Source organism: Cetorhinus maximus, chromosome 15 (genome assembly GCF_964194155.1).
Source record: "Cetorhinus maximus chromosome 15, sCetMax3.hap1.1, whole genome shotgun sequence".
Taxonomy (NCBI): Eukaryota; Metazoa; Chordata; class Chondrichthyes; order Lamniformes; family Cetorhinidae; genus Cetorhinus; species Cetorhinus maximus.
In genome coordinates, this window is record NC_135893.1 from 91,516,509 (window position 1) to 91,533,563 (window position 17,055).

The 17,055-nt window shown below is 41.4% G+C and overlaps 1 protein-coding gene across 1 annotated transcript in view; it reads right to left on the reverse strand.

The window, feature by feature from the left end:
• The window catches only part of cacna1ha (calcium channel, voltage-dependent, T type, alpha 1H subunit a), a 610,320-nt gene that overhangs the window by 314,318 nt on the left and 278,947 nt on the right, over window positions 1-17,055 (reverse strand). The window contains exons 3-4 of the mRNA XM_078558934.1: window positions 5,432-5,543; window positions 5,003-5,136 (exon numbers count right to left, since the gene is read on the reverse strand). Coding sequence (XP_078415060.1) covers window positions 5,003-5,136; window positions 5,432-5,543 — 246 coding nt within the window. The remainder of the gene's footprint in view (window positions 1-5,002; window positions 5,137-5,431; window positions 5,544-17,055) is intronic.

Below are 17,055 nucleotides of genomic sequence, written 5' to 3' on the forward strand. Positions count from 1 at the left end.
TTATTTTCTTTTATGTGATGTGGGCATCGCTGGCAAGGCCAGCATTCATTGCCTAATGTGCTTTTAGGATTAAGGGATTTTGATCCAGTGACAGTGAAGGAACGATGATATAGTTCCAAGTCAGGACCATGAGGGGAACTTGCAGGTCGCGGTGTTCCCATCTTCTAGGTGGTAGAGGTTGCAGGTTTGGAAGGTGCTGTTGAAAGTTGCTGCAGTGCATCTTGTATATAGTACATACTGCTGCCACTGTGCATCAGTGCTGGAGGGAATGTTTGGGTTGACAGAAGGGGTGCCAATCAAGCAGGCTGCTTTGTCCTAGATGGTCTTGAGCTTCTTGAGTATTGTTGGAGCCGCATTCATCCAGGCAAGTGGACAGTATTCCATCATACTCCTGGCTTGTGCCTTGCAGATGGTGGACAGGCATTGAGCAGTCAGGAGATGAGTCAGGAGAACTGGCCACAGAGTTCCCAGCCTCTGACCTGCTCTCGTTGCCACAGCATTTAGATGGCTGGTCCAGTTTCCGATCAATGGTAAACACCAAGTATGCCCAATATTATTGTAGGGCAAAAGTCCTAAAACACAAAAGTACAATTTGCAATATATGCTGAATTTAGAAATTACTAAAGGGATTGTAATAATAAAGAAAAAAGGTTTATTTTCTACTTATATATTTTTGGAGTCCACTGCAATGTTGCCTTTCAAACCAAAAACAGTTTATCCTAGAAGAGTTAAGAGACATTTCTAGTATGAAAATAAAAATAGTTTAACAACAAAATAAATGGGCTAATGTCCTCCCATTGAAATGGCAGACAGAGGAATGTCAAACAAAAATGTTCATTGTTTGTCTGCTCCTATTGCCAACAGTAATTTTTAGCCCATGTTTCCTTTTTGAACTTTCTACCAGAAGTAAAATTCGTTATGCCATTTAAAAGACAAAGATAAGTCCAGAAAGTGTATCTTCCAGGAATAAGAGCTGAACATTGTGCTTTAAGGGGCATCTGCCCATTTGTGCCCGTTTTGGGGTGGCTTCTATACTCTTACTGATTATTAATGCAAACCCTCATTTACAAGCAAGGATGTTAATCACTTTATTACATGGGGTTTGGGCTCTTTCTTGAGTTTCCCCACAGAAAAATTATACTTCCGGACTCTGGAAATTCCACTGGTGCAGTAACAACGTAGTTTCGCCAAACTGATCCCTAGGATGGCGGTATTGTCCTATGAAGAAAGATTGAGGAGGCTGGGCCGGTATTCTCGAGAGTTTAGAAGCATGAGAGGTAATCTCATTGAAACATACAAAAATCTTACAGGGGTTGACAAGGTACTCGCAGGAAGGATGTTTATCCTGGCTGGTGAGTCTAGAACCAGGGGAAACAGTCTCAGAATAAGGGGTAGGCCATTTAGGACTGAAATAAAGAAGAATTTCTTCACTCGGAGGTTGGTAAATCTTTGGAATTCTCTATTGCAGAAGGCTGTGGAGGATAAGTCATTAAGTATGTTCAAGACAGAGATCAAAGACATCAAGGGAAATGGGGATGGTGCGGGAAAATGCCACTGAGGTGAATGCAGGCTCAAGGGGCCAAATGGCCCACTCCAGCTCCCATTTCCTAAGGTCTTATGTTCCTATGTCTGCAACAAGTGTTAAAGAAAAAAATCCCTACAGTAGCCAGGCATTGCCCAGAATGTTCCTCTGAGGAAATTAAGTTTTAAAAAGCTTAATTTAAGGAGTTCATTCCATATAATCTGTTTGGGGACAAGTGTGAAACAAAAGTGTCCTGTGACTTCAATTCTCAAAAATTCTCAGCCTATCTTAACACTTGACTGTCTCAAGTTTGTATGAAACAAAACAGAAAATGTTGGGAAAACTCAGCAGGTCTGACAGCATCTGTGGAGAGAGAAACAGAGTTAACGATTCAAGTCCGTATGACTCTTTTCAGAGCTACAGAGAAGTAGGAATGTGCCGAAATTTCTACTGTTTAAGGTGGGGTGGGGGGGGGGTGGGGGTGGAGCAGGTGAAGCTGGATAGAAGGCCAGCAATAGGTGGGGGCAAAGGAGATAAAAACAAAAAACTACTGCGGATGCTGGAAATCCAAAACAAAAATAGAATTACCTGGAAAAACTCAGCAGGTCTGGCAGCATCGGCGGAAAAGAAAAGAGTTGACGTTTCGAGTCCTCATGACCCTTCCGCAGTTCTGCGGAACGGTCATGAGGACTCGAAATGTCAACTCTTTTCTTCTCCACCGATGCTGCCAGACCTGGGGGCAAAGGAGAAATTGACAAAGATGTCATGAACAAAAGGGCAAAGGAAGTGTTAATGGTAGTGGTAAGGGCTAAAAAAGGTGCCGATAGTGGCATTAAGGTAAGAAAGCAGAATGTGATAATAGCAGGACAAGGGCAAGCACTCTGAAAAGAACAACATGAACAAGTAACAGATGGCCCTTGTGGGGGTGGGGTGGGGGGGAGGGGGCAATGGTGGGGGGAAAAAGGGATGGAAAATGGAATAAGGAGGGGATTAAAAAGGGGGGTAAAACAATGAATAAATGAATTAAAATAAAAATGAATAAAAATAAAGTGGATAAAAAACAAAATTGAATTTTGAAAAAAAGGATAAAAGAGGCTGTCAATAGAGGAGAAAGTTCATGGTCTGAAGTTGTTGAGCTCAATGTTAAGTCCGGAAGGCTGTAAAGTGCCTAATTGGAAGATGAGGTGCTGTTCCTCCAGTTTGCGTTGGACTTCACTGGAACATTGCAGTAGGCCAAGGAAGGATAGTGGGAGTGAGAGCAGGATGGTGTGTTGAAATAGCAAGCAACAGGAAGGTCTGGGTCATGTTTGCAGACACACCGAAAATGTTCCACAAAGCGGCCACCCAGTCTGCGTTTGGTCTCCCCAGTGTAGAGGAGGCTACATTGGGAGTTTCGAATGCAGAAGACCAAGTTGAAGGAGGTGCAAGTGGAGCGCTGCTTCACCTGAAAGGAGTGTTTAGGCCCTTGGATGGTGAGGAGGTAAAGGGGCAGGTATTGCACCTTCTGCGATTGCATGGGAAGTTTGTATGAAATCAGCTGTGGGAGAAAAAAAATGATTTTATCAGCTTTTGGCTAACCTCTGAACGTGTTCCAATTTGTTCCAGCAGTTTCCAGTTGTACCTAACAGTGACCTGATTAGAAGTTGTCAATATGAACTAATCACAGTGAGAAGAGCAACATTTTCTTGTGAAATGCTGACAAGATGACAAGTTGAAAAGCTGATGCTTGGCATGGATATGGAGAACAAAACAGAGCAATGGAAACCGGTGATCTGTAATTGTGAAAGTTGTAAGAAGGTCAAGGTTTCTGCAGGGAGAAAATGCAACTGCAGGGCTGAAATTTCTGGTTTACATGGGATGTTATGGTAAACGAGGCAAGACCACTGTAACCGGAATACCTTATTAAAATACTCTTAAATCATATCACATTGGTGGCCAGAAATTGAAACAACTTGCACCATCACAAAGGCTAACCTTGTCTTTTTCGAAGTGATATTCCAAGTGGACTACCCCAATTTTTGACCCAACTCCCGCAAAAATAGATTAAATTCAAGTTAACTGGATTCAAAGTAAAATTGGAGAAGAGGTAAGAAATTGGCGAACAGATACCTCTGAATAATCCGTGGATAGCATTGAAATGGTTTAACGAGAAGTTAAAAGAGATTTGGACAATTTAATCAATTTGTCACTCAATCTATCTAAGCAAACAGAATGCTAACCTTTGGGAGAAGTGACCTTATAGATTTATAAAAAATAGTATTATGGTTTATAAAAGATAGGACCAATTTTCATCTCCAGGTATAAATCAATTCCCAGTTCGGTTTGCATTGTTTTAACACACACCCATGTTAAATCTTAAGTACCAATAGCATTTAATTTTTGAAACTTATTTTCATAATTATTCATAAATTCAGATGCAAACTTTGACGGGTATAGGGTGATGTGTTTTGCCAAAACATGGACCAGCAGGATTTAGTAGAAGGCCAGGATGAAGGATAAAGGATCCCAAAGTGCAGGGACAAGTCTGCAGACAAGTGACAGTGCAGCCCAGCACCCACACACCCCTACCCTCCCGCATTTTAATGGATATTTAAATTGAGGTGGTGCTGCATGAGATGCTTGCAGAGATGATTTTCCTCTGTGCCACTCTGGCAGGTCAGTACTGCATGTCTACAGAAAGTGCTGACAAGTTTGAGACCAGGATTGGCCTTCCGTGTCCCTGCACATTGATCCATGCTGCATGGTTGCTGGAAGGATCCTTGCAACAGATCACACAGCTCAGCATTTGTCTCTCTTGTTGATCCAGACACTGAAAAACTAGGACACCATGATCATTCTTAGATAAGTTTGCAAGGGGACACAGATATGGTTGTTGATATCTTGGCAACTAAAACCAAACAGACAATGTTGGGTCCTGATCACTCTGCCTTCTTTTATGCAGCATCACACAAAGCATGGCATGAATGATAGCAGTTCTTCTGAAGAATCTTCCACCATAGAGATTAGTCAAGTATACATATCGAATTGTGGTGCAACCAGTGTCTTCTGTGGCACAGGTGTTTTGGGAACAGGAGCCTGCAACAACATCTACCAAATTATGAATGTGACCTATTTTTCCAGATATCATAAGGAGGATCTGAGCAGGGGGGCATTCAGCAACTCTTGAGCAGCCTGAAGTGCCTGGCAATCTTCCACAGACTCCTTCACCTTCTTTGAACATAACAGCTGAAAGGAGCCATATTGGCAAACCCTCTGTTCCGATAAACAGAACTTAGGTCAAAAAGGACATATTACATATGCTCAAGAAAGTCTAAATGCTAAATAAAAATAAAATTACAATGTAAGAGGCTTCACTGACTTACATTAAAAATCTTTGCAGCTTTTAAAGGCCTCTGCAAGCAGGTCCATTTGAGGCCTCTTTCTGTCAAGTTTCCACGAACATATCTAACATTGATTTTTTTAAAAGAAAAAACTACTAACCCTGCCATTACAATGAAGAAATCCAGGCGATTCCATGTATCTCCCAGGTAACACTTCTGCCCAAATATTCCAAGAGCCACCATCTTTGTGACCATTTCCACAGCAAAGAATGCAAAAATAAAGTCATCAAATGCCTGATGGTTGAAAAAAAGTCAAGAGTTTTAAAACATTTAAGATCAAGATCTGTGATTTTCCCACCTTATAATATGCACGCAAAAAGTAAATGTTGTCCTTATGCATTAGGTATTAAATTATTCTATAAAAAACATTACAAAATTTAGAACAGTAGTCTCTTTTACATTTATTAAATTGCCTCAAACTTTATTCTATCTTTTGCATTTGAGAAATATGCAAGCATCTTATCGTAATTTGCAGCAGGATAGACTGTTCATTTTTTTGTGTATTTAATTTTACAAATTAATTTCTTACCTGAAGTATGGTACACCTTTCAGACTTACATTCCACATCTTCACACGGCTGAAACATTCCCAACGTAACACAATTCAAAAGGATGACCAACATGCTGACATGCTCGAACCATGTAAATCATTGAATTAAGGACAACAATGAACAACATATAAAGAATAAGTGGAAAATATGTTGAGAAATTCACAACAAACAAATCTGAGGTAGAGATGATGAATTAATGCTCCAATGAAGCACTAACCTGGAAACTGGAGACTAGGAAAACACAAGTAAATTGAGAAAGGAACTGACCATGGAATCATAGAATGGTTGCAGCACAGAAGGAGGCCACTTGGCCTGCCGTGTCCATGACGACTCTCTGCAAGACCAATTCACCTGTCACTCCCCTGCCTTTTCCCCTTAACCCTGCAATTTTTTCCTTTCAGATAATGATTCAATTTCCTTGTGAGTGCCACGATTGATCCTGCTGCCACCACATTCCTAGGCAGCTTGCATTCTAGATCCTAACCATTCGCTGCCAGTGCTTCTTTTGTCAACTACCTTAAATCTGTGTCCTCTGGGTTCTCAATCCTTCCACCAATGGGAACAGCTTTCTCTATCTACTCTGTCCAGACCCCTCATGATTTTGAATACCTCTATCAAATCTCGTCTCAACCTGCTCATCTCTAAGGATAACAGTCCCAGCTTCTTCACCCTATCTAGGTAACTGAAATTCCTCATATCTGGTGTGAGGAACATATCTTTTTATTTTCTGTTGGACTGTGGATTAAAATTACAATAGCTGCAGTTTGAAAGACATGTCTGCTAGAACAGGATAAGAGTTATATATAATGTTGCAGTCATGGAACAGAGTGTGCCAGGAAAGACAGGGTGGTGCCAGAAAGGAGTCCTGGACTAGGGGAGTTGCCTGGCAACAATATTTTAATTGGCTCCTGACCAGGTTTTGTGTGAGAGCAGTGCAGCAGAATAGCTCCTAGCCTGCAAGGAACAAGACCTAAAACCTCTTTCTCCTGTGTGCGGTAGATTCCAGTAATTCCACAATAATAAGCCAGCTGGCTTTTTCTCCTCATATCTCTATAACCTGCTCTCTCTCAAAACCCCTGTCAAGAGGCAAAGGAGGAAAATCACTGTTAGAGACATTGAAAAGCAAGTGCTCAACCAGTGAACTAAATACTGAAAGTGCTGGAAGACCATCTCATATCAGCAACAAGAACTGAAAGGGATTTGGAAGACATCGATCAAAATCAACCTATTGAATCCTATACTCTGAAATTGGTGCTATTGAACTTTTTCATCCCACCCTTAAAATCCATGTTTTTGTGTGTCTTATGTGTCTTGTATATGTGTGTATAGGGATTTAAGAAGGAGTAGAGTTTAGGTTATAGAGTTAGAAATTAGCAGTTCACATTTATTTCTTTCGCCACTAGTTAATGACAGTTTGCTCAATGAACAGTTATTTACTTATTAAGTTTACAAACCTGGTGCTTATATTCTGTTAACCTAAATTAAACAGTTAGGTAGAATTGGGGCAATCTGGTGGTTTGATCAAACTTTTTCACCTTTGTTGCAGCTTGGGGAACAGTGGGGCTTGATATTACAGCACACTATCCCCAGTGAGTCTTGACACCTGGAACTATTCTCATGAATCTTTTCTGCATCCTCTGAAATGCCTTCACATCTTTCCTAAAAAAGTGGTGTCCAGAACTGGACACAGTACACAATGCTTCAGTTGAGGCCGAACCAGTGTTTTATACCAATTTATCATAACTTCTTGCTTTTGTACTCTCTGCCCCTATTAATAAAGCCCAGGATGCCTTATGCATTATGATCCACACTTTTAGCCCGTTCTGTCACCTTCAATGATTAGTGCACATATAGTTCAAGGTGAGGGGCAGGAGGTTTAGGGGGATGTGAGGAAAAACTTTTTTACCCAGAGGGTGATGACGGTCTGGAACATACTGCCTGGGAGGGTGGTGGAGGCGGGTTACCTCACATCCTTTAAAAAGTACCTGGATAAGCACTTGGCACATCATAACATTCAAGGCTATGGGCCAAGTGCTGGTAAATGGGATTAGGTAGGTAGGTCAGGCGTTTCTCACGTGTCGGTGCAGACTCGATGGGCCGAAGGGCCTCTTCTACACTGTGATTCTGTGATATCCCTAGGTCCCTCTGGTTCTGTACTCTTTTAGGAGTGTACCCTTTATTCTATATGGTCTCTCCACATCCTTCCTACCAAAATGAATTATTTCACACTTTACCACATTAAATTTCATCTGCCACATGTCCACCCATTCCATCAACCTATGTCACTTTGCAATTTTACACTCTCCTCCCAGTTTACAATACTTCCAAGTTTTGTGTCATCTGCAAATTTTGAAATTGTGCCCTGTACACCAAAGTCTTGCAGACGGCAACAGCAAACCACTGCAGTATCTTGCCAAGCATAACCATGACCAGTCACAGAAGTCCATGGTTGCCAATGCCCTTTCAGGGCATGATACCTGAAGAGAGACAGACACCAAAGTCTAAGTCATTATAATATATCATGAAGAGCAGGGAGTCCTAACACGGACCCCTGGAGAATTCAGCTATAAACCTTTCTCCAGTCCAAACAACAACTGTTCACCACTACTCCCTATTTCCTGCCACTCAGCCAATTTAATATTCATGTTGTTACTGTCCCCTCTGATTGATGGCCCCTATGGTTTAAGTATAACTGTCTGGATAAGGAGTCATTTTTAAAAAAAATTTGTTTGACAAATAAATTGCAATTTCAGCACTAAGAATGAGAGTCTAAAATTAATTGTATTATTTAGCAAAGTGATTCCACAACTCACAGCAAAAATTCTTAATGAAGGTTACGTATTCTAAATATTCAAAGATCTCAACCGATTCTCTTCAACAGACAAGCAGCTAAGGTCTTCACAGTGGCGTAGACTTTTGACGACAGGTCGGGTGCACAGAAACGGAAGAATTCTCAACTCCGTGAACCTGACCTCTGACAATGTCTGCCCAAACTTCCGATTTTTGGTTTGGTGGGGCGGGCTAGAATAGGAGTCGGGAGAGATGACCCTGGAAGTAGCAAGGGATCAGAAACGGGCCTGGCATGAGTCGGGCAACTCAAGCACAGACAAAACGTGGACCTTCTGAAAGACCCATTTGAGAGGTAAGTTGTCAATGGCAAAGTCCCTGGAGACATCATTGCCTTGTCAGGTGAGTGTCCAAGCTGTTAATGTTTTGTCCAACTGTTAGCTGACCCTAGAACGGATGGCCCATAATGAGCTTTCTCTGTGGGAGAATTGTCATTGTTGCTGCCTAATCAAAGTGTACTCTGCCGAACCACTGAAAGTATGGACTGGATTTTCAAGACACAGCCATTGTCTTGCCCCTATTATCTGGTACAGATATTATGCTGTCATGTAGTTAGCTGTCAAAACTCAGTGATGGATAAATGATGAACATTGCCATGCTCATTGTCCCACCCACTTGTCCGCTTGCCACCCATCTATCAAGGTGTGCCACACTGCTGACTCTTGACCAGGTTCCTCACAGCTGCACACTATCACCACATTACAATGTAACTAAGGGGAAGGAAACCAGTTGAGCTGTCAGTGGTCGTGGAGCACAACATGTTACCTTGGATTCACAGCTGCAACATACATTGCACCAAGCATTTGCACAGAGCTTGTTTAGCCACCACACCTTATCAGTAATCATTGATGATAAGGTGAAAATGGTTAATGCATGTAAGCACACAATACTGTAATCTGACTGGCTCATGACCCTTTTTGCCTTACATTTTTCTTCATACAATGTCACACAGAGGATTCATGGGGGAAGGGATGGGTTCAGCTGCCTCACACTTTTCTGACCAGAACCTTCACATTTTGGTGGAAGTGGTCCAGAAGAGACAAATTCTCTGCCTAACTAGCCATCTTAATGCTCCTGCAGCAAACAATGTGACCTGGATTCAAATAACGGCTGCGGTGAGTGCAACAGGAGATCATCAGAGCTCATTGATTCAGTACAGGAAAAGATTCTGGCAAGGTGAGTAGCTTGGTTCACCTACACAGAATTCCAAGAGTTATATCTGCATGCTATAGCTAAGGTTGAGACATGGTATATACCTCAGCTTCAGCACTGAGGTGTATGCAGCTCATATAGGTGCATACAGGCCACATGTGAATGACATGCGATGCACAGATGCAGTGAAGAGCAATATCCCTTCATGCACTATATATCAGGCTAGCATAAATTCCTGTTATTGCAGATGAAAAGGGCGAAGAGCACCACGGAGATAGTCCGGAATGGCGATGGGTCAGCCTGGCTGAGATGCGTCCATGCCGTGGAACAAATATTGATAAGTGGCAAATAACATTCACGCCACACAAGTGCCAGGCAAAGACCATCTCCAACAAGAGAGAATCTAACCATCTCGCCTTGACATTCAGTGGTATATCCACTGCTTAAACCCCAATAGCAACATCCTGGGGGCCACCATTGACTAGAAACTAAACTGGACCGACCATATAAATACTGAGGCTACAAGAGCAGGTGAAAGGCTAGGAATTCTGCAGTGAGAAACTCATCTCCTGACTCTCCTAAGCTTGTTGACCACCTACAAGGCACAAGCCAGAAATGTGATGGGATACTCTCCACTTGCTCAGATCAGTGCATCTCCAAAAACAGTCAAGAAGCTCAACATCATCCAGGAGAAAGCAGTTGGCACCCCATCCACCACCTTCAACATTCACTCCCTCCACCACCGACGCACAGTGGCAGCAGTATGTGCCATCTGCAAGATGCATTGCAGAAACTCACCAAAGCTTCTTTGGCAGCACCTTCCAAACCCACGACCTCTACCACCTAGAAGGACAAGGGTAGCAGGTGCATGGGAACATCACTACCTGCAAGTTCCCATCCAAACCACACAACATCTTGACTTGGAACTATAACACTGTTCTATATTGCCGTTCCTTCATTGTCGCAGGGTCAAAATCCTGAACTCCCTTCCTAACAGCATTGTGGGTGTACCTATATCACAAGGACCACAGCGGTTCAAGAAGGGGGCTCACTAACGCCTTCTCAATGGCAATTAGGGATCGGCAATAATTGCTGGCCTAGCCAATGGTGCCCACATCCCGTGAATGAATAAATTAAAAGAAAGAACTTAGCGTTACAATCCTTGTAGAGTCCGATAAGTTTTAAAAAGAAATTCAAACCTCAAGTGAATAGCTGAAAGGATAACATGACAATATTTCACATTTTAAGATTTTCACTGTAACAAATCAAAAGCAATATGACCAAACACTATATTTATAGGCAACTTATAGTTTAAACTACAGAACAGAACATTCCCCTTTTATATTTAACACAACCAAAAATTCCACTTCACAGTTATACTTTACACTGTCCCTTAAGTAGACAATCATTTCTCCCACAATCAATCCAAAGTAATTAATGGGTTAACTTCAGTTCTTTTCCTTGCCCAACCTGGTAACTTTTAACCACAGAACTTGGAGGTTCTCTCCCTCTCGCTCAAGCTTGGCAAATCTTCCAGTCTCATTTTAGATCCTCACAAATTTGGGGCTTTTCAACCCAAGTGTAATCTCACATCTGTATCCCTTCATGGTGAACCATAAAGACTTACCATCTCTATTTGCTCTCTCTCTCTCACACACTCTCTCTCTCATATCCTGGCAGACTGCCTTGCCTGAGAATTTCAGGGGTATATTAGGAAAGTCTGTAAATGATCCCACAAATAGTTGGCTACTGACCCTTCTCCTCTCAAAACCCATCTCAATGCCAACATGAATCGCATGGGCCTTGTATCCAGGTAGAAATGCTGATTAGCTTTCCTTTAGACTATAACTGTATTCTATCTTGGAACCAAGTAGCCAGTTTAAAGTATAACTGTTTTCAGCCTGACATTGTCAACACCTCCCTGGGACTTGAAGGCTAACAAGCTATTCATTGTCAGCACAGATGCTTCTTCCATTGCTCACAAGTGTGAACTTCTTACATCTTCCCAGTTAACAATCTAGGTCCTTCTTTAATTCTTAACAATCAAGCCACCCAGGTCTACTGTCAGCAGAATTCAGAAGAGATCACATGGCCCCTTTCCTTCCTCCATTTTACCCTAAATCAAAACCATAATCCAATACATAACTATCTTCTAAAACCTCTGAATTGTGACAACAGGTTCTCCCTATCACAGCATCCAACTGTCTCAAATAATCCCAAGGGTTTTTAATCTCTACTGCAATGCCCAGAACTACATACCATGTGTTGATTAAGCTTTGTGTGATGAAGAATTTCCTGACATTTGTTCTATATTTTCATTTACTACTTTGAGCCTTTGCCAACTTGTCCAGCTGTTTATGGTTAGGTTGAAGTCATGATCCCATTCTACATTTATCTATCTTTTTAACCATCTATTATTCTTCTGTAAGTTTACTTCTCAGCCACTGCCTGTCAAAGTTAAAATGCTCAAGTTTCTCCAATCATTCATCATAATTCAGTCTTTTAAGCTAAGGTTCAGTCTCTCAACCATGCAAATGACAGGAAATGGTTCAACATTCCTCAGATTTCAAGTTAAGTTTATGCACCCGTTAAACAACACTGATTGTACAAAAAGGTATGTAGACCCACAATCCCCAAAAATAACCTGAAGAATATCCAAAATTTCCTATCTCTTCGAAAAGACCAACTAGAGCAAGTATTGTAAGATTATATTGCTCTTGTCGACTAATAAACTAGAATACTTAATTGAAATAATTCTGAAGAGGGGTCATTGATCTGACATGTTAACTTTGTTTCTCTTGCCACAGATGCTACCTGATCTGCTGTGTATTTACGGCAATTTATATTTTTTGCTAATTAATTAAGGTATACTTTAATGAATATGGACCTTTTGCAGACAGCAATTTGAAAATCAAAGATGGGTCTAGGTGCCCATTTTTATGATAAATCTGATTACATAAGGCAAATGTGTAAAACCTCTGTGTCACAGGTGTAAGGAGTCAGTTAACTGGCTTCAAAATTCAACTGGTGTTTTTGAAAATTGAACTAACATTTACATATGGTCTTGTTCTTTCTACCATTATTTTAATGCTTTTTCTGAAGTTTATGGAATACAACGGCTATAACAGTTGTGTTGAGAAGTTATTTTTCTATTCTTACACACAGAAATCCTCTCCATTTCTTTTTATAAAACATGCAATATAAAATTTACTTACTTTTAAAATCTGTCCTCTTATTTTTCAAAATTATATGAAGAATTACTGAGTATAAAGTACTATAAGTTAACTTAAAGTATCTCATGTATAGCTAATTGAATGGCACTGATGTATCCTAGGCAATTAGCCACATTGAAGGTGCTCAGGCTGCACAATTCAAAATCAACTGACATATTCACAGCTCTGGACAAAATTATAGAAGTCCAAGACCAGGCTTCTGGGAGAGGCTGAGACCTTCAAGTAAATGATAACAGGTCATAAGCCATAGAACCATAGAAAAGTTACAGCACAGAAGGAGGCCATTTGGCCCATCTTGTCCATGTCAGCCCGAGGACACCCAGGTGCCCTTTCTAATCCCACCTTCCCGCACCCGGTCCATACACTGCAGCTTACAGCACTTAAGGTGCAGATCCAGGTACTTTTTAAAAGAGTTTACAGTTTCTGCCTCTACCACCAACTTGGGCAGCGAATTCCAGACACCCACTACCCTCTGCGTAAAAAAGTTCTTTCTCATGTCCCCCCTACACCTTCTGCCACTTATCTTGAATCTATGTTCCCTGGTTCTAGAACTCTCCACCAATGGAAACAATTTTATCCTGTCCACTCTATCTATTCCCCTCATAATTTTGTACACCTCAATCAAGTCACCTCTCAGCCTTCTTTGTTCTAAGGAAAATAACCCCAACCTATCCAATCTCTCCTCGTAGCTACACTTTTCTAACCCTGGCAACATTCTTGTAAACCTCCTCTGCACTCTCTCCAGAGCTATTATGCCCTTCCTGTAATGTGGTGACCAGAACTGCACACAATACTCCAGTTGTGGCCTCACCAGTGTTTTATACAATTCCAACAGTATATCCTTACTTTTATATTCTATACCTCTGCCAGTGAAGGAGAGCATTCCATATGCCTTCTTTACAACCTTGTCTACTTGAACTGCTGCCTTCAGGGACCTGTGTACTTGTACGCCAAGATCTCTCACTTCATCTACCCCTCTTAGTATATTCCCATTTACTGTGTAATCCCTGTAACTGTTTGACCCCGCTAAATGTATGATCTCACACTTCTCTATGTTAAAATCCATCTGTCACTTTACCACCCACTCCACCAGCCCATCTATATTGGTTTGGAAGTTATGGCTATCCTCTACACTATCCACTACTCGGCCAATCTTTCTGTCATCTGCAAATTTCCCAATCGTGTCTCCCACGTTCATGTCCAAATTGTTAATATATAACACAAACAGCAAGGGTCCCAACACTGAGCCCTGTGGAACACTACTTGAGACAACTTTCCATTCGCAAGGGCATCCATCGACCATTACCCTTTGTTTCCTGTTACAAAGCCAACCTTTTATCCAGCTTGCCACATTACCCTGAATCCCATGGGCTTTTACTTTTCTGACCAATCTGCCATGTGGGACCTTGTCAAATGCCTTGCTAAAATCCATGTACACAACGTCCACTGCACTACCTTCACCAACCCTTCTTGTCACTTCCTCAAAGAATTCAATCAAATTTGTGAGGCAAGACCTTCCTTTAACAAATCCATGCTGACCATCCCTGACTAGTCCATGCCTTTCCACATGACAGTTAATCCTATCTCTCAGGGTTGATTCTACTAATTTGCTCACCACCGATGTAAGACTAACTGGCCTATAATTGTTTGGCATTTCCTTTGATCCCTTTTTAAACAATGGAACTGCGTTTGCATTTCTCCAGTTCTCCGGTGCCTCCCCTGTATCTAGTGAAGATTGGAAAATCATCCTCAGAGCATCTGTTATCTCCTCCCTGACTTCCTTCAGCAGCCTTGGAAACAATCCATCTGGCCCTGGTGACTTATCAACTTTCAAGGATTTCAACCCTTCGAGTACTTCCTCTCTCTTTATGACTATCCCGTCCAATATCTCACAGTGTTCCTCCTGGACTACTATATCTACATCCTCCCTTTCCTTTGTAAACACGGAGACAAAATATTCATTCAAAACCCTTCCCACAGCCTCTGCATCTACACACAAGTTTCCATCTTCATCTTTGATAGGTCCTACTTTTTCCTTAACTAACCTTTTAGCATTAACGTATTGGTAAAACATCTTTGGGTTATCTTTAACTTTACTTGCTAATCTTTTCTCATGCCCTCTCTTTGATTTCCTTATTTCCTTTTTTACTTCGTCCCTGCACTTCCTACCTTCGTCTAGGCTATCTGCAGTGCTTAGTTCTTTGTGCCTATCGTACGCTTTATTTTTCTGTTTGATCATCCTCTGTATTCCTCTAGACAACCAGGAGGGTATAGATTTGGCAGTACCACTCTTATTTTTGTAGGGGACATGTCTACTTTGTACAATTAGGGTCTCGCTTTTTAGTGCTTCCCACTGGTTTTCCACTGTTTTATCTTCCAGTAGTGCGGTCCAGTCCACCTCAGCCAAGTCCCTTCTCATTTCTGCAAAATTTGCCTTCTCCCAGTTCAAGACGTTTACTCCTGCCTTATCTCTGCCCTTTTCCATGGTAATGCTAAATCTAAGCGAATTGTGATCACTGTCCCCGATATGGTCGCCAACTGTCACTTCACCCAACTACCCTTCTTCGATCTCCAAGACTAGGTCTAGAATTGCATCTCCTCTCGTTGGGTTTGTCATTAATTGGTTGAAAAAATTTTCCTGGACACACTGCATGAATTTTTCTCCCTCAGTGCCCCTTATATTGTTTGAATCCCAGTTGATATTAGGATAGTTGACGTCTCCTACTATTATTGCCCTCTTGTTCTTACAAGCAGAAATCTGCCTACATATTTGTTCTTCTATCTCCCTTTCACTATTTGGGGGTCTGTAGTATACTCCCAGTAGTGTGACTGCCCCTTTTTTATTTCTAAGCTCAAACCATAAAGCCTCGTTTGTTGACCCATTTAGTTTCCCATCCCTTCTCACAACTGGAATTGATTCTTTAACCATTAGTGCTATTCCCCCTCCTTTTTTATCTCCTACTCTATCGTGTCTGAAGACTCTATAACCAGGGATATTAAGCTGCCAGTTTTGTCCCTCCTTTAGCCAGGTCTCCGTTATAGCAATGACATCCTGCTGCCACGTGTCTACCTGTGCCCTTAACTCATCTACCTTGTTTGTAATACTCCTTGCATTGAAGTATAAACAGTTTAACCCCATTAATTTCCCTTGCTGGACACTTTTTAAACTTTGCTTCTCCTGTAACTCCATGTCTATCACAACATCCCTAGCTAATGGTCTACCTCCATTTTTTTGATCTGAATCTGACCTATCTGATCCTACTCCTGGGATCCCATTCCCCTGCCACACTAGTTTAAATATTCCCCAACAGAACTAGCAAAAGCCCCCGCAAGGACACTAGTTCCAGCTCTGCCTGGGTGCAGCCCGTCCAGTTTGTACAGGTCCCACCTTCCCCAGAACCGGTCCCAGTGCCTCAAGAATCTGAATCCCTCCCGGCTACACCATCTCTCCAACCACGTGTTCATTTGGCTTATCCTCTTATTCCTGCTCTCAGAAGCACGTGGAACTGGGAGTAATCCTGAGATTACTACATTTGAGGTCCTGCTTTTAATTTATCTCCTAACTTCCTGTACTGAGCTTGCAGGTCCTCATCCCTTAGTTTATCTATGTCGTTGGTACCAATGTGTACCACGGCCACTGGCTGCTTACCTTCCCTCCCCAGAACGTCCTGCAGAAACCTGAAATGTTAACTTTGTTTCTCTTTCCACAGATACTGCCACACCTGCTGAGTATTTCAGCATTTTCTGTTCTTATTTATATCTTTTGACTAACATGTTTATTTGATACGAAACTTTGATACAATTAAAAAGCTATTTTCTCTTGTAAAAGAGTAAGTTTTAATCTCACCCGCCCATTGGAAAACTGACTGGATCAGATACAATGCTGATTTTCCACCCTGTCTGATTTTACTCTCCGTTGAAGTCAATGGAGAGTTATATTGGGACGTGTGTAAAACCAACATTCCACCCAATCCCATAGTTTTTACACTCGCTGAGTTAAAAATTACCCCCTGACAAGTTAATACGTGGGATAAAATGCTGTCTATTTAAGAAGTTAATGGTTGGCGTATATGTTTGTGACAATGAATTGTTGGCAGGTATGAATCAGATGGTAAAACTTAGCAACCTTAAGCCTTTGATTGTCATCCATAGTACAACTGTGATTATCATCTGGCAAAACAACAGATTTTACAGTAAGCTGGTATGACTCTGGCTTTAACGTAAAGAACTGAACCATCCTGTAGACATGATCAATACAGGTAAAAATATATTATGTATGATTTCTTAATAAAAACATTTTCAAATTCCTGAGAAATAAAAGGTTCCCTTCAGCATTCCATGTAGCACATTAAGCTAACTTTTACACAATAA